The sequence below is a fragment of the Natator depressus genome, chromosome 9 (genome assembly GCF_965152275.1).
Source record: "Natator depressus isolate rNatDep1 chromosome 9, rNatDep2.hap1, whole genome shotgun sequence".
Taxonomy (NCBI): domain Eukaryota; kingdom Metazoa; phylum Chordata; order Testudines; family Cheloniidae; genus Natator; species Natator depressus.
The window spans coordinates 46,792,736-46,816,486 of record NC_134242.1 but is presented as its reverse complement, the minus strand read 5'-3'; the positions used below and the strand labels follow the sequence as shown (position 1 = coordinate 46,816,486).

Sequence of the window (23,751 nt, the reverse complement as noted above, 5' to 3'; positions counted from 1 at the left end):
TACCACCCATGATCAAGTGATGGATGACACCCCCAACTTTGCATACGTAACTGCCTCGGCTGGTCCCTGGCTGCTCCCTCCCCTTTGTTTGCTGAGTCATCTTCGCAAACCAGATAATCTGTCCACCAAACGACTGTCAATTATGTTCATTGTTTTTTTATATGATTTGTGTAATGGAGGCTTGGGATCGAACTCTACCCATATCCCTAATTTCTGACGTAATGTAAGGAATGGAGAGTCCGGGCTGCATTAAGTTTTAGTTCCTCCAGCAATTGTTTCAGGAGATAACACAGACATCTGATCTTGGGCTTTAGAAGTTGAAAAGCCTTCCAGCTCATCTGCTAAACGGATGTATTTGGCCTCTGTAAGTCAGCGCGATTTTCTTGTAAATGATCTTAGAGATCCCAGATCATATTAAAATGTGGTTTGGGGTGTATTTTCTAGAGATGGTCCCAAACCAAAACACTCAAACTCTGGAAAACTTCAAACCTAGTTCTAGAGCCAGACTTTGCAGCCCAGTCCCAGCTCAAAACAGTTTCTGAAAAGCTTTGTCCATGATTTCCCTGTGCATGTCGAAAGGACACTGGACTAAATCTCAGTGTAGCAAGTAAGGCAACCCACAGATCATGTTTATCCCTGAAATTGCTTCAAGAGTCCAATTGCAGGGAAAGGTGTATGCATTTGTGCTTATTTAGTCTGTGGTTCTTTGGTTGTCCCGGGTCTCATGGCCTAAATAATATAATCATTTACGTTAAAGCAAAGGGAGCAGATTCAATAGGGCCTGCACACTCAAGAAACAAGGCAATCCTTTGGACTCTTGTCACCAATACTGTCCTCTCAACGGTGGCCTCAATGCTTTTGTTTGTTTCCTGGGGGATTCTCCACTTTGCAACTGGAACCCTCAAACACTCTTCATTTTCCCTCCTTCACAATCCTTCTCAAAGCCCTTCACTGCAGCCACAGATGAGGAAGGCTGTATATGGATCTCTGCTTTTATATGCGTGTTGTGCCAGACCTAGTGGGCAGACTGCATTGGGCAGCTTAGCAAGGTAGAAAATAAATCTGGGTCACTGGGCTGACCACTCACAGGAATTGAGCCACTAGGTCACTGGACCAACTGAATGCAAATAATGGTATAGTTTACGTGATGTCTTGTTATTGGGGGTTAAATTTAAGCTTGACTCTCTGCCTATAAACTTTTTTGGCATTAGCTTAAGAGAATTCTGTTAAAAAAACAAACCAGCAACATTCCACAGTGATGCCTTCTGTGTTAGTCTACCTCTTGGGTTATGTGGTAGAACTCAGGATAGCCTGCAAGTCAATCTGTGCATTGCACTGTGTTGAGGATTCTTGCCTTCAGGTACATGGTTTATATTGTTTCCACATTTTGTGTATACTTTTAATGATCACTTTTCCTTTCTTTAATCCTATGCAGAATCATAAAGATATTATGTTTTTGGTTTTTAAGCGGAGAGTCCTGCCCGTGCCCCACTTTTGGCAGTGTTTTGATCTGTTCTTATCCCTGAGCTCTCCTGTAGTCTAAGTCTGTTCTTCTCTTTGTGAACACAGGCTGTATGTGGGACTGTGAGGCAGGATGGTGGTTCTCAGAAAGGTAAGTCAGATGCTTTGCTCTGGTGTACTGGTTAGTCTAGAGCAGTGGTTCTCAACCAGGGATATGTGTACCCCTGAGGATACACTCAGGTCTTCCAGGGGGTACATCAACTCATCTAGATATTTGCCTAGTTTTACCACAGGCTACATAAAAAGCACTAGTGAAGTCAGTACAAACTAAAATTCCATACAGACAATGACTTGTTTATACTGCTCTATATACTATACACTGAAATGTAAGTACAGTATTTATATTCCAGTTGATTTATTTCATAACTATACGGTAAAAGTGAGACAGTAAGCAGTGTCTCAGTAATAGTGTGTTGTGATACTTCTGTATCCTTATGTCTGATTTTGTAAACAAGTAGTTTTTAAGTGAAGTGAAAGTTGGAGGTATGCAAGATAGATCAGACTTCTGAAAGGGGTACAGTAGTCTGGAAAGGTTGAGAACCACGGGTCTAGTGGGGGATGTTGCAGAAAGAGGTGAAAAGAAGTCCATGGGAACTTAATGCATTTCACTTCAGAAATAAAAGCAACAAAGAGCCAATATCAACTAAGCATCAAACAACATCTTCCCAAACAAAATTACAGAGACACAACTGGTTCTGTTTATTGGGCATAATGGTTATTTTGGGCAAGCTTGTAGTACCCTTGCTCATGCTGCGTTGGTGCCTTACACCACGAGCAGTTCCACTGAAACCAATGCGGCTCCTTGAGAGGTAAGGTTCCCTTCACCGTGAGTAAGGGTTCTGTTTGCAGATGGTATGCTCCATTGGCTGGTGCAGAATTTATTGCAATAGTGCTTTACAACTGTTTGTCTTTTAATGTAAACCAATAACATATTTTAAGAGGGAAAAAAACCAACAAGGTTTAAATTAAATAGTCAGCCACTCCATGGTAGTAAATGTTATGGAACCGACTTGAAATAATATGCAACAGAGCCAGATCCTCAACAGGTGTAGCTCCATTGAAGTGGATGGAGCTATGCCAGTTTACCCCAGCAGAGAATCTGGCCTATAGTCTTTATTCTACTTGCAGCCAAGTTTTGACCATTGGCATAAAACCGGTTAGGCCAGATGTGGCTGACCCTGTGTGGGCACATGGGATAGTGGAGGGGAAAGTGCAAAGGATCCCGCTCTACCTTGCAAGAGGCTGCAGTGATCTTGGTCTTTGCATTCTGTGGACGCAAGGGCTGGGGGAGTGTTAGCACCACTAGCCGTGCAAGATACTCCAAAGGGGATGTAGTGCAGGATGGAGGGATTGGTCATGCCTCGCAAACAGCAGCCAGTGCTGTCTGGAGCATTAGCTATACCTCTCTAAAGGAAGTGTAGAGTCATCTAGGAGTATGCTTCCCTCCTGTGGCACCATAGGCATTCTGCCTGCCTGTTTGCTCTGTAGACAGAATACTGACTGGAGCTGCCCCAGGTGTGGTCCTTCATTGATGCCAAGGTAGGAGTTTTGCCTGAATAAGGAGCGCAGGATTTGTCCCCAAGGAAGGAGCTGATAAATGTGCTAATGTTTCCATGTGCAGATTATTCAATTGATCGTTGAGGGAATGTACAATTAGAACTTACTATCACAAATCTCTGAAAATGACCAGGATATCTAGTCAACCCATCAGCGTTATCTTGTCTGAAGATGCCCTCCTACCACTTTTCCAATACTGCTTTGTCTTTGAATGTTTTTAAGTAGCAGAAATAATAATAAATGCACATACAGACTGTATCTCATTTGAGAATATCAAAGCACTTTGGGGGCAGTCACTGAGCCTCAGAACTTCTCTGTGACGTAATGTAGTTAGACAAGCAGTGTCATTGTTATAACTTCTGTGCCATTTCCGCCTATAAAATGGCTATCCCAAATGACTTGTCCAAAGTCACATAGCAGGTCAGTAGCAGAGCTGGGATTAGAACCCAGGAGTCCTGACTTCCTAACCTGCTTTAACCACTAGATAACGCTTCGTCCAGGCAATAGGCACTGGGCCAGTTAAGCACAGTAAAAGAAATCCCACAGTTATTAAAACCAGGAGATATATGCTAAGAGTTAGTTGGAGCCTAGATGTAAAGCAGTACTTAACAGTAGCAATTCCTTCTCGCCAGGGTGATCATGTATGGCTGGAATCCTTGTCCAACAGTGAATACAATGTCCCTATTGGGGCAGTTGTGAAGATCTCTGACTCAGGACAGATCTTGGTGGAGGATGATGAAGGCAAGGTAGGCTACGTTATAACTTCCTCAGCAGAACATACTTAAGTTTTATGTAACATGGCGAAGAACAAGAGATGGGCCTGAACCAAGCCACAGATCTATTCCTGAACGTTTGGGAGTTCTAGGGTGAAATCCAGATTCCCCTTTAAGTCAGCTGGGCAAGGATTTCACCCTTGGAATCTACACCTGGATACAGAACTGGCTGTTGTGGCTAGCCTCTTTCATTATAATGGGCCAAATCAAAATTCTGGATATCCAAAAACCCTCTAACTTTAGTGGAGTTCAGAATCTGATCTGGATGTCATGATTCAGGGCCAGTCTAGTGTATGGCCCATCAGAGCACTACAGAACTGCAAGAATCAGGCAGTAGTACTTGCCAGAGGCAAGACATGGGACTTGATGAGCCAATGGTCTGGTCCTATCTCCAAGCCTGTATTTCTGGGAGGTTATAGTCTCCGTGTAATCCACAGCAGCTGAATTTGCCACAGCGAGTACTTCTTGTCCCACATTTGCTGGAGAATTGTGCTCCAGCATCTAAGTTCTCATTCCATTTCTAGCCCTCATGATTGTGCAGAGAACACTGAGAATAAGAACTGAGCACAAACTGATGCAGTGTTGTGTTCCTGCACTTGCAGCTGGCTTGCAAGGATAGTTCTGGGAGGTGTGAATGGCTCCATTCATCTCAAGGGATTGTTGACTCTCAAACATAAAGATGACACTTTAAATGGCATACTGTTAACTGTTTCACTGCTGATCTTTTTTAAAAATCAGAAACATCCAATGCCTGTGCTTATCCTACAAGCCCAAGCTTCTTCCCACCCCTTCCTGATACCCAAAGCCCAGCTGTCCCCATCCCAGCTCCCAAACCTCAGGTTTCCTCTCAACAGTTTTTACGATGCCGTTATGCTTTGTCAATACCCAAATCTGCAGCAAAACCGAAAATGTGGGGACAGCGTGAAATCGCTAACTGAATTTAATATCAGGATATGGGCTACTGAACTGATTGTTTCATTCCTTTCCATATTTCAATTAAAAACTTCCATATTTTTAATTTAAGTGTAGCTGCCACAGAAATTCCACTGGAGCATAAGAGAATCCAGGGCTGGCTCACCTAGGTCCAGCTTGCCACAGGATCTTGACTATATTCCTCACCTGTAATGTCCTATCTTGATTCAAGCATTGCATGCTGGGTCTTAGTCTCAGTGGGCTGCACCTGTGTATTAAAGATAAAGCTGCTCCAATCTGCTCTGGGTTATGCCAGCTAAACCCACACTGTGCTAGTGTGAGTTACACTCAGGTTCCCTCCACGGCAACATGGCTCCCTCCTTTGGATGCCCCTGAGCTAATGTACAAAATCCCAGATGATTAATTAAAAGCTGTTGTGTTGTTCTATTTAAGGAACATTGGATCACTGCCCGGAACATCAATGCTGTGCGTCCCATGCATCCCACCTCTGCGCAAGGGGTGGAAGACATGATACGCCTCGGGGACCTGAATGAAGCAGGCATAGTGCGTAACCTCCTTATCCGCCATCAGGAGCACAAAATCTATGTGAGTGCCAAGACAAATGGGCAAATCTCAGTCAAGAATAAGAAATGAAAAACAGCACACTTCTGACAGGGGGACAACTTGTCAGCCAAGGAGCAGCCTCTGACACAAGGCAGCCTGGTTTCCTTTGCCAAATATTGGACTGAGAGAGCCTTAGTGTCTCAGCAGTTCTGAAATTCTCCCTTTTCTTCTCTATAACTGATCTCATCCTAGCACCTTGACTGCAAGGACAAGAGCTGGCACCAGACTTTGAAATCATGGAGTGACTCGACAGTGAGATGCATGGACAGCAAGAGAGCTGCCTTTTAGTTTTCTGCCTAAAGTGAAAGTTACCAGTGGTGACTCTCTGTCTGTCAATCCAGACATTAAGACAGATATCAGGTCTGTGGTACAGCATGCAGTTAGGAAATCAACATACACTCTGCTAGGCTAATTTCAATATTCACCTGAGGAAATAACAAACTATTAGTCCAACCAGATGCTCTATTTGTTATTGTTGGCAATGGTATGATCTGGCTTGTCTTTAGGTTCAATTTGATCTTTATTTAATTGTGATGCAATAAAATACATTGAGAGGAATGTTGGTCTTGTGTTTAAGGCACTGCCTTGGGACTCAGGAGATGTGGTTTCATTTTCTGGCTTTGCCACAGACTTCGTGTGTGACCCTGGGTAACTTAACCCACTTAATCTCTCTGTGCCTTACTTCCCCATCTAGAAAACAAGGATATAGTTACTTAGTTTCTCCCACACTTTGCTCTGCTTGTCTGTTTGGATTGTAAACTTTACAGGGCAGGGGCTGTCTTACAACATGTTTATGCAGTGCCCAGGCAGTGCCAAATCAAGCCCTGATTTTAATAGGTGCTACACTACTATAGCAAATGTAACAATGTAAAGTAAATGTAACAATGTAACCATTACAATAATAAACCCTGGCAGTCATATTTTGAAGCTCTTGTATGTAATCATGTTGCATTTATATACTGTAATGCCTTTCATCCAAATGGATCCCATTTGGCACTTTATAAACTTTACCAAATGACACTATATACACACAGACACATTTCAGGGATAGGCAAAATAACTGGGGTATGTACACACACACACACACCAATTATTTTGCCTACCCCTGAAGTGCAGCCACATCTGGGGTAGAATACAACAGCTGTTTAACATCACTTAGCAACATTTCACAACAGTTAATGGTAAGAAACGAAAAATACCATATCTGGTTGAGCTAACGGAGATTTTAACCACAGTGTAATTAACTGAGCTGGAATTTGGCCAGGCGATCATGGTTAGTATCTCTTCTTTTGCAAAAAGCACCAGTGGGATCCTTAATGGACCAGTATTGGTCAGGAGCACAGCATTGTGTCTCATTTGAATGACCCTATGTCCAGTAGCATAGTGCCCAGTTCAATACTGATTCAGAGGGAAGAGTGCAATCTACTGAGTCATCAACCCACAAGTTTCTGCAGCACCCGGGGTTTTCCCTAAGAGTTCCTTATCCTTTCCCGAACCTGCTTAGCTTATGAGCTCTAACGAGAGCAGAGCCCAGGGTGGCTATGGCTGTGTTCTGCTGTGTCTGGATTTGATGTTATGGGTAACTCTCTCCTCTTTCAGACCTACACAGGCTCTATCTTGGTCGCGGTGAATCCATACCAGGTGTTGCCACTCTACACAATGGAACAGATCCAACTCTACAGTAACAAGCGAATTGGGGAGCTGCCTCCCCATGTCTTTGCCATCGCAGACAACTGTTATTTCAATATGAAGAGGAATAAGAGAGACCAGTGCTGTGTTATCAGGTAACTGGATGAGTGGGTGGGACTAGTGGTGGTAGGTTTACCACCGGGATTGGACAGAGAAGGGTTCCCAAAGTGTCTGGAGAGGTGACAATCTCTTCAGTCCTTTGGGGAGGCATAGATAACACCAGGGAAAATGAGAAGAGAACATTTGCTTTTTTGCTGTGTCATTTTCAGTTAGGACTCAGAAATATTTAGTCCTGAACGTGCATTTATGTATCCACGTGACTGTATAATGTGTGTCCAAGCATGTCAGCTATGTTTGCCCAAATGGGTGCATACATAACATTTTCATGCACAGCTTCAGAGACAGGGCTGATTTCCCCCTGCATATTTGTGCTGTAATTTTTGTATTTGGACCCTTACTGGAAATATTTTGTAAGAAAAAGGGATCAAGAGACTGCTCCCTTGCACATGTTTATATTTCCAAAACCCATCATTTCCCCTCCAAGCCCTCTGAGTGCAGCAGGTCATTCTACACAAATAGTCTCTTTATAAATAGATGGAAAATGGGAAGCCTGAGTACATTGTCCATAGCAGGGAAGGTACCTTTTTTACCTTTGGAAGGTAGCCATTATGTTTGAAGGTTAAATTTAACTTTCTGAAAGGAGAGATTGTCTCTGAGAAGGTTAATCTCCCCTCCTAAAACAAGACAAGAGAAACATTATCTTTTTCCTACAAAGGTATTCCCTGTACTTGTTTTCTGTTCATATTTTGTGCAAGGAGCTGGATAATCTCAATGCAATGATGTCTCTTGCTAGCAGAGGAGATACTGGGAACACGAAGTTAACATACTAAAACCAGCACAGATAGTACAATAAGGTACTAAAGATGAAAGGCCAAATTTTCCCTCTCCTTCACACTGGGGCCAATCCACTGGCATCAGTGGATTTGCACTTGTGTAACTGATGGAACAATTTAGCCCTTAACATTTTAGTACGAAGAATAGCTTCAATTCAGTGAAAGAGACATTGAAAGGTAAGCCTCTTACTCTCTACATGAGACTCAGGACAGTCCCATAGTATGGAGAAGATCCGTGAATTTTTACCCTGGTCTGCCATTTTTTCCACTGTAGCAGAGAAAAAGAAACCGAGACACTGATTTACCACATGTATGTTTTGGATTCCAGTGGAGAATCTGGAGCCGGGAAGACTGAAAGCACTAAGCTGATACTGCAGTTTTTAGCTGCTGTCAGTGGCCAGCATTCCTGGATTGAGCAGCAGATTCTGGAGGCCAACCCCATTCTGGAAGGTAGGTTATGTAGCCAAGACGCCTGATTCACCATAACACCAGTGATTTTGATGGATTTATGCCAGTGTAAAGCTGGAGTAATGCAGTAATGTCTCAGTGCCACTGTGCACTGTCTCAGTAATGTCTCAGTGCACAGTAGCTGAACTCCTTAAAGCCTCAATGATGTAGTGGTTGACCAAGGAATCTACAAGGAATTTTGGCAAAGTCTGCAGAGAGTTTTCCCCAAAATCTGTGTGGTTCATCTGAGATTTTGCCCCGGATCTGCAGGGTTTTTGACTCAACCCTATTCCCACATGTTAAAACTAGATATTCTAAGACACAGGGAGAGTCATTCAGCATTTTTTAAAAGCTCGATCTATTGGTTTTATCCAAGAGAATATTAAGCAGTGATTTCATCATGGTGTATAAGTACCTACACATGGAAAAGTTTTCAGATAAGTCTTCAATCTAGCAGACACAGGCATAACAAGATCCAGCCATTGGCTAGAAGCTTAAGCTAAGTAAATTCAGGCTAGGAATAAGGTGCAAATTTTTAACAATGAGGGTAATTAACCATTGGAACAGGTTATTTGGAGCGATGGGTTCTCCATCAATGTCTTTAAAATCAAGATTGGATGTCTTTCCAAACTATATGTTCTAGCTCAACCACAAGATATGGGCTTGATGAAGGGTGTAATCCAATGGCCTGTGTTATGCAGGAAGTCAGGCTAGATGATCAAAATGTTCCTTTCTGCTTTTAAAATATGTGACTGAATAGGATTTCTGGAGTGAGCTGCTCATGTTAGTTGAGTTTTACTGGATAGTCCTCTGCTTTGTAGATGAGAACTCTGTAAATGTTACTTTCACCTGCATTTTTAGGACAGGTGTCAAGTGTCTCAATTACCTGAGTCATTGAAAGGCAGTCTAATGATGGGCCTGGCTGCTTTGTGGCATTTCAGTGCCATGTGAGATGGCTAGTTTGCCTGCTCAATCCCTGTGTCTACCTCTGCAGACAAAAAAAAGGCTTGCATGGGCTCCTAAGTGAGTCCCGTACAGCATTCTCAGCTCAGGGAGAGTCTCCACAGGGATGAGGTCAGGGATTGCTTCCTTAGGGAGGCACAAAAGTTTCTGTGGGTGTGGGGCACTGAATTGGGAACCTGTGGCAAGGTTTTGATGGTTGGGGTTGGGAAGGGCTTATTCAAGGTGTGACAGGCTTGGTGTCAGGGTAGGGCTAGTCTAAGCAATTGCGGGAGGGATTTGGGAACTGGAAGGGGTCGTGCTGGGGAAAGATGGGGAAGTTATGGTGAGGGGTAGGCATGCACTTGTGCTAGTCTGTAGGAAGGTGTTTGGCTGAGGGAGACTGTATCTTCCCACAGGATCTTCCCACAGCTTTGCAGCCTCCCTGCTTCCCATGCAGAGAGATCTGGTGTCCCCTCCCTACCTACATGAGAAATTTAGGGCCCATTTGCTCTCGTGCACAGCTGTCTGCCTCTCTGTTCAGCTGAGTGTAGGATGGAGTCTGGGGCCTGTCATTCCCAGTGTGAGTCAGATCACACGGCACTGGAATCTGGAGCTCACCAGGTGAAATGCCAGCAGCAAGACCAGGTAGTCTGAAAGTGAAGTTGCCATGCCCTAAGCAGGAGTAAACCCAGTGTCTGTCTCTGTCCTACACTTCCTCCCCTCACCAGCCTTTGGAAATGCCAAGACAATTCGAAACGACAACTCAAGCCGCTTTGGGAAATACATCGACATCCACTTCAACCAAAGCAGCGTGATCGAAGGAGCCCGGATAGAGCAGTTCCTTCTGGAGAAGTCCCGGGTTTGTCGGCAGGTAAGGGTTAATCTGGGAGTCAGTGCTAACTCTGCTCCTGTTTTATGACACCGCACTGACAGGCCTGTCCCCTGGGGTACTTCTCTCATTCCAGGCTCCGGAGGAGAGGAACTATCACATATTTTACTGCATGCTAATGGGGATGAATCTGGAGCAGAAGAAGATGTTGAACCTGGGCACTGCTTCAGAGTACACCTACCTCACCATGGTAAGATGCACCTCCCTCTGCTGCCATCGCCTTGAGCACGGGGTTCCTCATGCTGGGCCACTTTCACGTGTCACAGCAAAAGCAAGTGCAAGAGGGCTGGTTCTCACATAGAAATGGCCATGCCTAGAGTGAAAGAAGAATTAACAGTAAGGATGTTGTGGGCTCAGCTGCAGTGTCCTCTAAGCTTTTATTGTACTGTATCCACCACTGGGTGCAACCTATGGCCATTAGAAGCTATCCATCAAGAGCAGCCTTAAGAAAGACCAATAGCATCTTCAGTTGGCTCCTCAGTGCCCGCCTTTGCACTGCAGTCCAGTTTCGGGTAACTGCCATTGATCTCCCAGCAGGGAGAACACAAGGCCTGGATGTATTTTTCAGAGAAAAGGAATTAACAGGTACAAAATGTTCCTTTATTTCACAGCTGAAGCAACACCAGTAGCCATGGTCCTTATCTGTAGTGGGCCTTGCAGAAATAACTCAGTAACGTGGTTCTCTCTCTAATCTGGGCTAGTTAACATAAACTTCCCAGTCTGTGTTTATGTTTTCCAGAGAGTTTCCCTTGTTGGATGTGGGGATTCATCTTGGGGGAGACCGCTGAAAGTACTTAGTGGCTTAACAGCACCACCACCATTGACTTTCAGTGGGATTTGTGCTTCTACGCAGTTTTGGAAATCCCACCCCTAGTCTGGCCAAGTTCTTCATGCTAAAAACATGAGCTGAGCTGCTTTGCTCTGTGACTTGGACAAAAAACGAGGAAAGGAGGAATTAGGGCCCAGTCCTGCCCCTGCTGAAGCCAGCAGGATTCATGCCACAAACTTCAGTGGGAGCAGGGTTGGGCACCCAAAAAAAAAAAGCTACTCAAGATAGTGGAGGCTTTTGTAACCGTAGGCCTGAATGTTTACAGAAAGCTGTGGAACTCTGTGTTAAAGGATGGGAAGAATCTCATTAGCTAGAACATGCCTGCAGCTCCTCTCGGCCATTCGCATGCACTACTGCTATGGGCTCAAATGATGCTGCCCCTAAAGGAAAGTGCCCCTGTGTGCCATTGGTCCAGCGAGTGGGAGCAGATTCCCCAGCTCGTTAATTATAGGAATGGAATGATCGAGGACAAAGTGATAACGCGGTCAGCGCTTATTACAGCAGTGCAAGCGCTGTGTATTCCATGAAGGGCTGAAGTCCTTTTAGCTCAGTGATGAGTGCTGTAAAATATTTAGATAGGCAGATTAGACCCTGCTCTCATGGTTTTTGTTTTGCTCAGCTATTGGTACGAATAGCTATTCTTAGTGCTATAAATAGAGAAGCACATAAGGACACTTCACTCTTCCTGCTGCCACAGCACTGCATTGCCCAGGACTCACTGACCCAGCAGACATGCCCTACAATATGGGCCAGCCCTTAATGAGTTATTTATGTGGAAGGTAGCAAAGGGCAGAGCCCTGAGCTGTGCCAGGCAGACTATTGCTGGAGACCTTTCTCATGTTGTTTTTGGATTGTGCCACTCAGTGTCTTGTGCTGGATTCTAGTGTTCTGATTTTGCAAAGGTATTTTCTACCACTGTCCCAACCCTGCCTGTCTTTATTTCTCAAACTGGGGGTTACTGACTAGTGCCAGGGGATGTTTGTACAGGGCAGAGGAGAGCTACAACAGGGGCAGGGAAAGAGACGTGACCTCAAATCTGCCCTAAGAAACACTGCAAATGTATCCCATGGTAACAGATAGAGCAGTGGGTGGACTGCTGAAAGTTACGTCTTCTCTTTCTCTGCTCCAGAGCAGCCTTTAATGTAGCTGGTTGTTGAAGCAGCCCCTGGCCTAAGCTTCTCTCTCCTCTTCCCATGTTACTCAGCTCAGCCATGGAAGCATGTGCTGTTTGACCTCAGAGACCCACTAATGGATGGCTCATCCCACTACTGACAGACAGGTGTGTAGCCAAATGTTTGACTACACTCACGGTTCGCTCATAAAAATATTCAGGAAAGCCAAATGCATTGTCTCAAGACAACACAGCACAACATGAAAGGGAAACGTCTATTCTATACCCTTCTTCCAGAAAACCATTCTTATCCCACAGCATGTTCACCTTACACAGTAGGTGTGGTTCAAAGAGCCATCCTCAAACTTCCTTCTGTTTATATTGTGCACGTGTGCCAGCTAACAGCCCCCTCTATTCACTTTAAGTTTAAGTCTAACCCACTTGTTAGCTAGGTTTGTCCTTGGTAGCTCTCTATACTTTCCCATATCTCGTTTTGAATGCTGCATTCCAAGTGCTGATGAGCCATGGAAGTACACCCTCCCTGTACTTGGCACACAGTTTATTCATGCATCTCTGCTTTGACACGTTTCCTATGTTCTAAAGCCAAAGCTGACTTCAGTTTTGCAAAGTGGTGTACAAGGCTTGACGTGGGTGAACAGAACTGTGGGAAGAGCATAAGCCATTTAGTTAACATAACTTCTCCCACCACCCATGTACATAATGTATATTATATTAGTATCATGCACATCATACCTATTCATGTTGTGTATACTATGCCTAACAGATGCATATTGGCTAACACCACTCCAAGCAATGTGTCACCTTCTTTTGAGTGGGAGCGAAGAAAGAAACTACCATGGAAAAGGGAAATTAAAAAATAAAATAAAATACAAGAGTTTGTATCTTGGGTCTGTATCGAGCAGCCCACGGGGCAGTTCTGTTATATATGTTTTGTTCTACAGCCTAGAGGCTGCTATGCTAGGTCTGTATTAGTACCCAGACGGTTCCCCTGTGCCCATGAATGTGCTGTCATGCAGGGTGCCTGCACTTCTTGTGACGGCCGTAATGATGCAAAGGAATATGCTCACATCCGCTCTGCTATGAAGATCCTCATGTTCTCAGATTCCGAGCACTGGGACATCAGCAAGCTGCTGGCTGCTATTCTGCACCTGGGGAATGTCGAGTTTGAAGGTAAACACAGCACTGCTTGCAGCTAGGTCTTCCCTTCATCTCAATGTTTAAAGTCTGTGGGTCACTATCTGCCTTCTTGTCTAAAGGCCAGCTCGTGGCTGTCTGCCAAACAGGTGTGGATGGCAAGTGGGGGTGTTGGAAGGGCAGCAGCTGCAGACAATAGAAGTACTGGTGGGTGAGCCGACTGAATTCTGTTCTGAGAGGTGACCCTGTTACTATTCTCACTGTGAGACAAGGTTGGCAGGCCATAAAGAGGTCCCCTCACACACACTGAGGCATTAAATAACACCGTGCCCTGGCACGAATGATAATGAAAAGGACTCTGTGTGCTAGGGGGAAGGGAGAGGCTGAGGGCACCTCTTCACTGGCAACGTTAAAGTGCTGCTGTGGCAGCACTTTAACATGGCTTGTGTAGTCATGGCAGAGCTCTGGGAGAGAGTTCTCCCAGCTCTCTAAACAAACCACCTCCACAAGGGGCATAGCTACCAGCACTGGGAGTGCGGCTCCCAGCATTGGTGCACTGTCTACACTGCCACTTTACAGCGCTGAAACTTGCAGGGCTCAGGGGGGTGTTTTTTCACACCCCTGAGCGAAAAGGTTGCAGCACTGTAAAGTGCCATTGTAGACAAGCCCTGAGTCAGGGTTATTGTGGAAACTCAGAATTCTCTGAGTTGGGTTTGATTCAAATTGCAGCCTTAGCATTGCACTGAATGCATTCTGTAGGTGACTCTTACGTCCTCTGTTCAATGCGATCTGATTAATCTCTTAGCTTGGGAGCTTCTCAGGGCAGTGGCTTTCTCACTGGGGCCAGGTCTACACTACAGACTGCCGGCAGAGCTATGCTGGTCAGCGGTGTGGATTAATTAAACTGCTAACACTCTGCTAGTGTGGACATGGCCTGTGTTTCTGTACAGTGCTCCGCCCGAGATCCTGCTCCTGGCTTTGGATAGTACAGTAATACAAACAGTAACAATACAGCCATGCACCATAGTGGTAGTGACTTGTACTGTGTGTGTATACTGAGCTTTGCGGTTTCCTCTTCCCAGCTGCTGTGTATGATCATTTGGACTGCTCTGATGTGCTGGATTCTTCACACTTTTCTGTAGCAACCAAACTGCTTGAGGTACTGGATTCTCGTCTTCTCTCACTAGCTCTGTGGTTTGTTCCCCCTTCTGGGAGGGTGGATTGTTGGCACATGTGCTTCTGTTGAGGGATTGTTTATGGTGTTTTCCTTTTGTGCTGTGTCCCCTTGCCGCTGCTAATGCTCACAGTGTTGCCCCACCAGACTGAGAGATCTTTCCTGATATAGGCCCCAGGAACAGCTATTTTTTTCTGTGACAGTAGGCCACAGTATCGGTCAGACAGCATGTCTCTGCTTTCCCCACTTCTATCTTACTCTCTTTTTCCTGAGTCAGACTCCGCCCGTCTTTGCCAGGTCTGCTTTATCTACATCGGATGACCCAGCTGCAATGATTATTCCTATAGGTGGACTCTGGAGAACTGCAAAACAGCCTTACAAACCACTCGATCATCATCCGAGGAGAGAGCGTGTCCATGCCCCTGAGCATTGTCCAGGCTGCTGATGGGAGAGACGCCTTTGTGAAGGTAAAGGAGTCCACCCCTTCCAAGTGTGCATTGCACTGATGTTTTTCAAAGAGTGGGAATGCTTTCAGAGCTGTGTCTACAGACTGTCTCAGGGCCTGGTTCTGCAAACACTTATCACTGGGCCCTAGATCTTGCTACACGGAGCGTGCATGTTGGCTTCATTCAGCAGGGCAAGCACTAGGCCCACTAGGGTTTGCATTATTGGGCCCTTACCTCCTTTTTAACTCTTCCGCAGGGGATCTATGGCCATCTCTTCTTGTGGATAGTAAATAAGATCAATGCTGCAATTTTCAGCCCACCTTCTCAGGATTCTAAAAGTTCGCGCAGGTCCATTGGGCTTCTGGACATCTTTGGTTTTGAAAACTTTAACACCAACAGGTAGGATGTTCCAGATTCATTTCCGTCAGGGAAGGTGACAAATAGCAGACATAAAAATAGGGAACAAATGAATTAATTTGCTCATTCATTGTCGTCTTCGCGCTCAAAGTAAAGATGGTGTTTGCTTCCATCACTGAATTTTCCTAGCGATGATCATGATGCACATCCCTGTGCTGACTTTTCCTGCCACACAGATGCCATTACCTCTGCTGAGCTATGTTGCACGGCACAGAGGTTCTCCAACTTCATCATAGCATGAACCACATCTTAATGGAGATCATGTTGTGGATACCTCAGGTTCCTATTCCCTGCATGCTTTCCTCTTGCCCAGTCCTCTCCTGTACATGGTTTCAGGCGCTTGATTTCCGTGCTCCTGTGGACAAGCTGCCCAGATGCCTCTTCCTCCCTGACATAATGCCCGTTGTCTCTTTCCCATGTCTCCTGGACATTCCTCTCCCACTGATGGCTTCAGGCCCCAAGAGCAGCTTCTGTTTCCTCTTAGATAGTAGTGGCCGCAATGGAGGCAGCTAGACTCGCTCTTCTTCCTTGTGTCCAGCTCCTTCTATGGGCACTGAGGCTCTTTGGCAGGGAACCAGCAGGACACAAGGAGGAGAGCCAGAACCGTATAACCAGCCAGCTTTCCACAGACCATCAACAAATGCTGTGCAGACCATGAACCACAGGTGGTCTGCATATTAATGTACCAAAGATGCTACACCTGGGATAAAGCCCAGGGAGCATGTGATCAGTGTCACATTTCTGTATGATACCTTTAATGGAATATGTGATAAATCTGTCTATATTATGATGGTGCCTAAAGGTCACAATCCAGATCAGGGCCTCATGGTGTGAAGACACACCAGCACACAAAATCCTTGCCCCCAAGTATTTACAAGACCAGATGCAAGATGCGTGAGTGATAAACAAAAGGAGGGAAGGTGGCAGAGAGGAAAAGAGTAAGAGGAATCCGATCACACACCTATATGGGTTAGCTAAGCACATACAGGCTAGCTAGGCACACAACCAGGAAGCTCCTACGTGTCTCTGTAAAAACAAAACAAAACAAAACATAAAATGAAACAATCTGTCCTGCCAGCCACACACTATATGGAGAAGGAGTCCATTGCATGTGGGTTGTTGGGCATGGTGACGTGTCCAGATAGAACAACATACACCAGGGGTGTTCATTAACAGTGTGAAATGGTATCACCTAAACTATAACAGTGTTCCCTGTGTGCATGTATCAAATATAGAGTGTCAGATAATACTGTCCAGTGAAAGTGATGGTACCAGGTAACATGGAGATGACAGTGGGTCCTCATGCTGTTCCCCTGCAGCTTTGAGCAGCTCTGTATTAACTTTGCCAACGAGCACCTTCAGCAGTTCTTTGTGCGCCATGTCTTCAAGCTGGAGCAGGAGGAATACCTTGCGGAGCACATCTCCTGGAGCCACATTGACTTCACAGACAACCACCAGGCTTTGGAAGTGATTGCACTCAAACCCATGAACATTGTCTCCCTCATTGATGAGGAAAGCAAGTTCCCTAAGGTGAGAGCCTTATTGTATCTGGTCTCTTGGCTTCACACAGAGGGCAGCTGCCTAGGAAGCTCTTCTGGAGGGACTGTGAGCTGGTAAGACCCAGTGAGAGTCATCTCCCCACAGAAGTCCCTTCACTACCTTTAATGTCCTCTCCAGTTGCAACCCAAAGGGGAAAGTCCATGAGATTAAAACTCTTGTGCACACTGTAGATGGTTCCCTGGTTGACTGTGTGCTGGACTGTGCTTACAGCTGGGAGGAGTTGCTGCTCCGGAATTCTTCAGGGCCAGAATAATTTGTGGCCCTTATAGACTCATAGATTCCAAGGCCAGAAGGGACTACTGTGATCATCCAGTCTGACCTCCTGTATAGCACAGGCCATAGAACTTCCCTGAAATAATTCCTAGAGAAGATCTTTTAGAAAAATATCCAAACTTGATGTAAAAATTATCAATACAAGACAATTGAGAATCCATGACAACCCTTAGTAAATTGTTCCAATGGTAAATTACCTTAATTGTTAAAATGTATGCCTTATTTCCAGTCTGAATTTGTCTAGCTTCAACTTCCAGCCATTGGATCATGTTATAGCTTTCTCTTTTAGATTGAAAAGCCCATTATTATATATTTGTTCCCCAGGTAGATACTTATAGACTGTAATCAAGTCACACCTTAATCTTTTCTTTGTTAAGATAAATAGTTGAGCTCTTCGCGTCTATCATTATACAGCATGTTTTCTAATCCTTTAATCATTCTTGTGGCTCTTCTCTGAACCCTCTCCAATTTATCAACATCCTTCTTGAATTGTGGACACTAGAACTGGACACAGTATTCCAGCAGTGGTCACCCCAATGCCAAATATAGAGGTAAAATAACCTCTGTACTCCTTCTCAATATTCCCCTGTTTATGCATTCCAGGGTCACATTAACTCTTTTGGCCACAGCGTCACACTGGGAGCTCATGTTTGGCTGATTATCCACCACAACCCCCAAAGCTTTTTCAGAGTCACTGCTTCCCAGGATAGAGAGTCCCCCATCCTGTAGATATAGCCTACATTCTTTGTTCCTAGGGGTATGCATTTACATTTAGCCAAATAAAAAGCATATTGTTTGCTTGCACGCAGTTTACTAAGCTATCCAGATCACTCTGAATCAGTGACCTGTCCTCTTCATTATTTACCACTCCCCAATTTTTGTATCATCTGAAAACTTCATCAGTGATGATTTTATGCTTTCTTTCAGGTCACTAATAAAAACATTAATGAGTGTAGGGCCAAGAACCAATCCATGCGGGACCTCACTGGAAACTCACCCACTCAATGACAATTCCCATTTACAATTACATTTTAAGACTTATCAGTTAGCCAGTTTTTAATCCATTTAATGTGTGCCATGTTAATTTTATATCGTTCTAGTTTTTTAAACAACATGTCATGCCTTATAGAAATCTAAGTATATTATGTCAACCCTTTTACCTTTATCAACCAAATCTGTAATCTCATCAAAAAAGAGATCAAGTTAATCTGACAGGATCTATTTTCCATAAACCCATGGTGATTTGCATTAATTATCTTACCTTCCTTTAATTCTTTATTAATCAAGTCCCATATCAGCTGCTCCATTATCTTGCCAGGGATTGCAGTCAGGCGACCAGCCTATAATTACCCAGGTCATTCCATTTACCCTTTTAAAAAAATGTTACATTAGCTTTCTTCCAGCCTTCTGGTTCCTCAGTTCTCCAAGACTTATTGAAAATCAACTTTCACAGTCCAGCAAGCTCTTCAACCAACTCTTCTAAAATTCTTGGATGCAAGTTATCTGAACCAGATTTTTAAAATGTCTAACTGTAGTAGCTTCTGTTTATTGTTCCTCCAGAGGTGCTAGTGGAATGGGAAGAGTGTTATCATCACCATAGGATAAGACTATAGCATCTGTTTTCTCCCCAAATACAGAACAGACATATTTATTGAAGACTTCTGCCTTTTCTGTATTATTATTGATAATTCTACTGTTTCCACATAGTAATGGACCAATACCATTGTCAGGATTCTTTTTTATCCTATTATATTTAAAAGACTCCTTCCTGTTGTCATGCTGGCCATAGCTGCCTCCTTGTGTCTCTTTGCTTCCCTTATCAATTTTCTACAAGTCCTAATTTCTGATTTATAGTCATACTATTAACATCCCCTTCCTTCCATTTGTTATAATATTACAGATATATGTATCTGCCTTCACTTCCACTCTAAACCAAGTTATTTTTTTAACCAGCACAGCCTTCACCCTCAGTTTTGGCTTTTTGGGCATCTAGTAAGGTAGTCTTAAATGATGCAGCTGTGCCAGGTGGTAAGAGCACAGAGGCTGGAGAGCATCCCCCATGCTCTCTGCATGCTCCAGGAAAGGGATAATCACAACTGCAGTCCCTGCACTCAGAAGAGCAAAGGGTTTGCTTCCCCTTTATTATCTCAAGGGCCCATGGCACTTCAAAGAGTACAGCCCTGCCCATTCTACATGCTGTTTGCCACCCAAAGGAGGAGGAAGATGTTGAGGCATCCCTTTAACAACAGCATTATCCTCGTGGTTTTTTTCCCCTCCCTGATTAATTGTAATGAAAACGATATGCTTAATGACAAGCACCCAACTGACTGCCAGCCAACCAAACTCATCCATTGAGCTTCCCAGATGATTGGCTATGCAGGGCAGAATCCTGTCTGTAACCTCCAGAGATGCATAAGGGCCAGGGGAAGGAGAGCGGTGCCAGCCTCATGGAGGGCCTCTGTGCCACTGAGCCTGTGCTGGGCAGGAAGGCTCAAAGAGGCCAGGGGAACATGCTCTCAAGCAACTCTTACTGCCTCTTGCACAGCTTTGGGGACCCCCTAGCAGCTGCAGGTGACCTCAGTGGAGTCAGCGGGGGTGACTCCCTGGCCCCAGGGTAGCAGGACACACTCACTGGTGCTGTGAAGTGCCAGTGGATACTCTAGCTAGGCCCTGTCTTTGTATTTGAGAGTGCTAGGATGGTGCCTTGCCCTACTGCTAGATCCAGCTCCTAACAACATTTTCCCTCCCTCCCACTCCAGCGCAATCACCCAATGCAGGTCCAGATTTAACCCTTTGTTATATCAGAGCACTATTTTTTTTGCTCGCACTGTAGAGGCCAGTGCTTGCAGAGAGAATCTGCTTCACCCCTGGCTCTTGGTTGTGTTTGTTCCTAGGGCACTGACGCCACTCTGCTAAACAAAATCAATTCCCATCATGGCAAAAGCAAAATCTACATCCCACCGAGGAGCGTCCATGACACCAAATTTGGTATCAACCACTTTGCTGGGATTGTCTATTACCAGTCGAAAGGTGAGAACACTTCTCTGTACAAGCACGGTCCTCCTCAGAAGCAAAGAGAGGAGAGCGCCTGTCCCCTGAGGCAGCTGCCCCATGAGTCATTGTCATCTCCCTGGTGCTAGATTACACGCAGCCTCCTGATTGCCAAGCAGAAGTAATGAAGGCAAGAGGATTCATTTAAATTGAGCTGCAAGTTACTGTAAATTAGGTTTATTTTTGAGTAGCAGCCTGGGACCAGAGCCAGCGCAGATGATGAGGTTATTTTATTTCTGACCCACAGGTTTCCTGGAGAAAAATCGTGACATGCTCAGCTCCAACATAATGCAATTGGTTTACTCTTCCAAAAACAAATTCCTGAGGCAGATCTTCCAGGTGGAAACAACTGTGGCTACCCTAGGCCGTGGGAGCATAAGACATCTCAGAGCTGAGCATACCCTCAAGGTTGGCTTTCTTCCACTTGATTACAAAAAAATCTGGAGTGTGCTTGATTATCTTCAGCCTTCTGAATGGTCTTACATTCTGTCTGCAGACTCTTCTGTCTTTCCCTTGAGCAATTTGTGCACTGGTAGAACAGCTTGCGTGATCAACTGGAGTCCTGAGTTATTGCCATAAACTGCTGTGATGTCAACCCAAAACTCAGAGTAACAGGGGGCCTTAGGACTTCCTCTCCCTGAATGGCCCATGCGGAGGCTACATTCAGGCTTGCATCGAAGCATTTGAGCTGTACTGCTTCTTCAGCATGCTCAGACAGCAAACTGACAAGTCTATATTGAGTCTGCCTCAGCTGTGCCTGGCTTTCTGTCTGAAGGTAGATGCCAGCTGCAATCGTCTAAGCGTGCACATGTTCATCACTATAGTATTTGAGTGCCTGTGTGTGTGTGTGTGTGTGTGAGTAGGTCTGAGTGGAGGTGGTATGGAGAAAATCATGACTAAAGGCGTGCCTTGTAAACCCAGAAGCTCCTTTTAATTGAAGCAAGGCGTGACCAGGAGGCACCATGGTAGAGTGAATACAACTCTAGGAGCAGGCAGACAACTGGCAATTCATTAAAAAATTCTCCATCTAAAGTCCCAGGGTAGCTTGTTGGCAACCTCGGAACTTCATGTGGGATCATTTAAGAGTATCACAGGAAGTGATCTGGGAGTGGAACATTGTGCAGTCCAGGCATTGTGCATGGGATCATTCAGATAGCCAATCCAGAATAAAGTATGAGTCCTGTGAACTACAGCCTAAGATCCCTGTCCCAGATACTGTTATATTGGATAGCAAGGTTGTAATAGGGTGCACTCACCTCTCGCAAGTGCCCCTGTTCAAGTGTGTGTTTTTTCTCGATTTTCTCCACTCATGGTGCCCCGTTGGCTACTGTAGTTGTCAGGCAGGTCTGGCCGAGTCTCTCACAGTCCATGTGCAAAACCAAACAAATCCCTTCTGGGGTACACAATCCAAAATGTCCACCATGTCCTGCACCCTCCCTCAGTCTTTCACCAGCCCAACAGGGCCCATCACTGTACCCTCGCTTGGTCCAGCTAGGTTGCAAGGCTCCCACTCTGGAACTGAGCAGTGCCCTGAGGGCTTTTTCCCTGGGGTCACCTTGCCTCTACTTGAGTCCTCAGTGAGCCCAGCTTTCCTGCTGAGCCACCCTTCTTAGACTCAGTTTGCTGACCACAGCTCCCCACTGAGTCAGTCCCAGTGCAGCCCTCTTCCCTGGGATGCCACAGCTCTAATTCCCTTCCTTAGGGTACAGCCACTTCCCTCAGTGGCTGGGCGGGGACCCGGTCCCACCCACTGCTCCGGGTCCCAACCCAGGGACCCTTTAATCCTTTTGCTGCATCCCTTTACTAATTGCTGCTCTGTGTTTCCCTGGACCACTTCCCTATAGCCCGTCTTAGTTGAGTCCCAGCAGCCAGCCAGAAGCTGCTTCCTCACTCCCCCAGTCCCTGCCAGTAACTACCTGCTTGGTCCCAGAGCCAGCCAGAAGCTATTCTCAGGCTCTCCCAGTCCCTGCCAGTAACTAATCCAGTGTTTCTCAAATGCGGCCACCAGGGGCTTTTCTTGCAGCCACAGCCTCCTGGGCTGTGATGGGGTGGGGGTGGGTGGCAAAATGGTGGCCCCTTCCCCTCTCTGTTGCTCCTGGATGCACTGCCTTGATGTTGATTGCTGGGACTGCCAGCAGGGGTTGGGCTCTGCCCCCTTCTGGAGACACCTGGGGCACAACGCTAGAGGAGCAGGCAGCCAGTGAATTCCCCACCCTCCCAGGGCAGTGGGGCTCAGGCTTTGGGCCTCAGCTCTGGGGCGGTGGGGCAGCAGGTTCTGGCCGAGGAACTTTGGGCTTCAGCTCTGGACTCTGGCTGTGTAGCAGCAGGTCCCAGGCTCTGGCCATGGGGCGTCAGGCTCCAGTCCCCCGCTGCCTCCCCCAACCCCTCACCCACCAAACCTCATTGCCTCTGACCCCTGCTGCCTCCCCTGACCCCCGCATCCAGGGCTTAATGTGTCCCTAGGCTTGGCAGGGCTGAGTAAGTCTGCTGTGAAACAAGATACTTGCATGTTTGTTAATATCATGTTTCACAACAGACTTACTAACTAGCAATAAATAAATTACAGTGATTTGGACATGTGTATGTGCATATTTAGTTGTTTTTCTTAAAGCTAATTAAGTATTTTAGGGGAAAGTGTGAGAGCGGTCACTAGCAAGAGTTGGTGGCCGCAGTCTGAGGCCATCAAAACATTTGTCCTGAGAACCCCTGAACTAATCTGTCCAGCCCCTGCAGCCAGCCAGGAGCACCTCTTGCTCTCCTAGGCCCTGCCAGCAGGTTGAACTCACTCTGTAATGGCCCTATAGCTCCTTTCATATGAGCCTGCTGGGCCCTGATAGGCTGCTCCTTGCAGCCTCTTTCCTGATTGGCTGCTGCCCACGTAGCCTCTCTAGGCAACTTGGCGGACCCCCTCCATTGCCCTTTTCTGGGGTGGGGTGTGACAGAGCCACAAGGCAGCAGGGCCTACTCCACCCCATCACAAAGATATTTCCCTAAGTAAGAGACTGAGTAGTCTGTGTACTTGGCACTCTTATCGCAGTGCAGCCTACAAAAAGGGCATGGCTGAGCAGATTGCGAACTGATCATGGCCTTTCCCCCACTGCACAGTGCTCCTTGGATGGGCCTGAGGGAGCTCATGTCTGCGCCTTCCAAAAGGCAATGTAAGCCACTCCGCATCACCCTCCCCCCACACCCCTGGAGGTTGGCTGCTTGCCTCTGGCCACTGATGCTAACTTAGCTCTACCTCATTGCCCAGGTGCAGTGTGCGAGTCTTTAAAATTCACGATTGCAAAGTTACCTTAGAGACGTGTATCTAAGGGTGTAAAAATGGGGCAGGATTTTATTGTATGAAGTGAGAAGCAAAGAGTGGTTACCAATGTACCCAGCAAGAGGGGGGGAGGGCAGAGTTCAGTTTACATGCTTCTCCTTAACTGTCACATTTCTTCACTTTAGAGTGTTTAAGCAACCTCAGGTCTCAGAGTAGCAGCCGT

The 23,751-nt window shown here is 45.8% G+C and overlaps 1 protein-coding gene across 1 annotated transcript in view; it reads left to right on the top strand.

The window, feature by feature from the left end:
* The window catches only part of MYO7B (myosin VIIB), an 89,942-nt gene that overhangs the window by 5,620 nt on the left and 60,571 nt on the right, over positions 1 to 23,751 (top strand). The window contains exons 2-15 of the mRNA XM_074964029.1: positions 1,570 to 1,612; positions 3,711 to 3,824; positions 5,217 to 5,369; positions 6,987 to 7,171; positions 8,298 to 8,419; positions 10,087 to 10,229; positions 10,324 to 10,437; positions 13,225 to 13,378; positions 14,425 to 14,501; positions 14,864 to 14,983; positions 15,219 to 15,361; positions 16,699 to 16,909; positions 20,107 to 20,242; positions 20,511 to 20,671. Coding sequence (XP_074820130.1) covers positions 1,595 to 1,612; positions 3,711 to 3,824; positions 5,217 to 5,369; positions 6,987 to 7,171; positions 8,298 to 8,419; positions 10,087 to 10,229; positions 10,324 to 10,437; positions 13,225 to 13,378; positions 14,425 to 14,501; positions 14,864 to 14,983; positions 15,219 to 15,361; positions 16,699 to 16,909; positions 20,107 to 20,242; positions 20,511 to 20,671 — 1,851 coding nt within the window. The 5' untranslated portion in view covers positions 1,570 to 1,594. The remainder of the gene's footprint in view (positions 1 to 1,569; positions 1,613 to 3,710; positions 3,825 to 5,216; positions 5,370 to 6,986; positions 7,172 to 8,297; positions 8,420 to 10,086; positions 10,230 to 10,323; positions 10,438 to 13,224; positions 13,379 to 14,424; positions 14,502 to 14,863; positions 14,984 to 15,218; positions 15,362 to 16,698; positions 16,910 to 20,106; positions 20,243 to 20,510; positions 20,672 to 23,751) is intronic.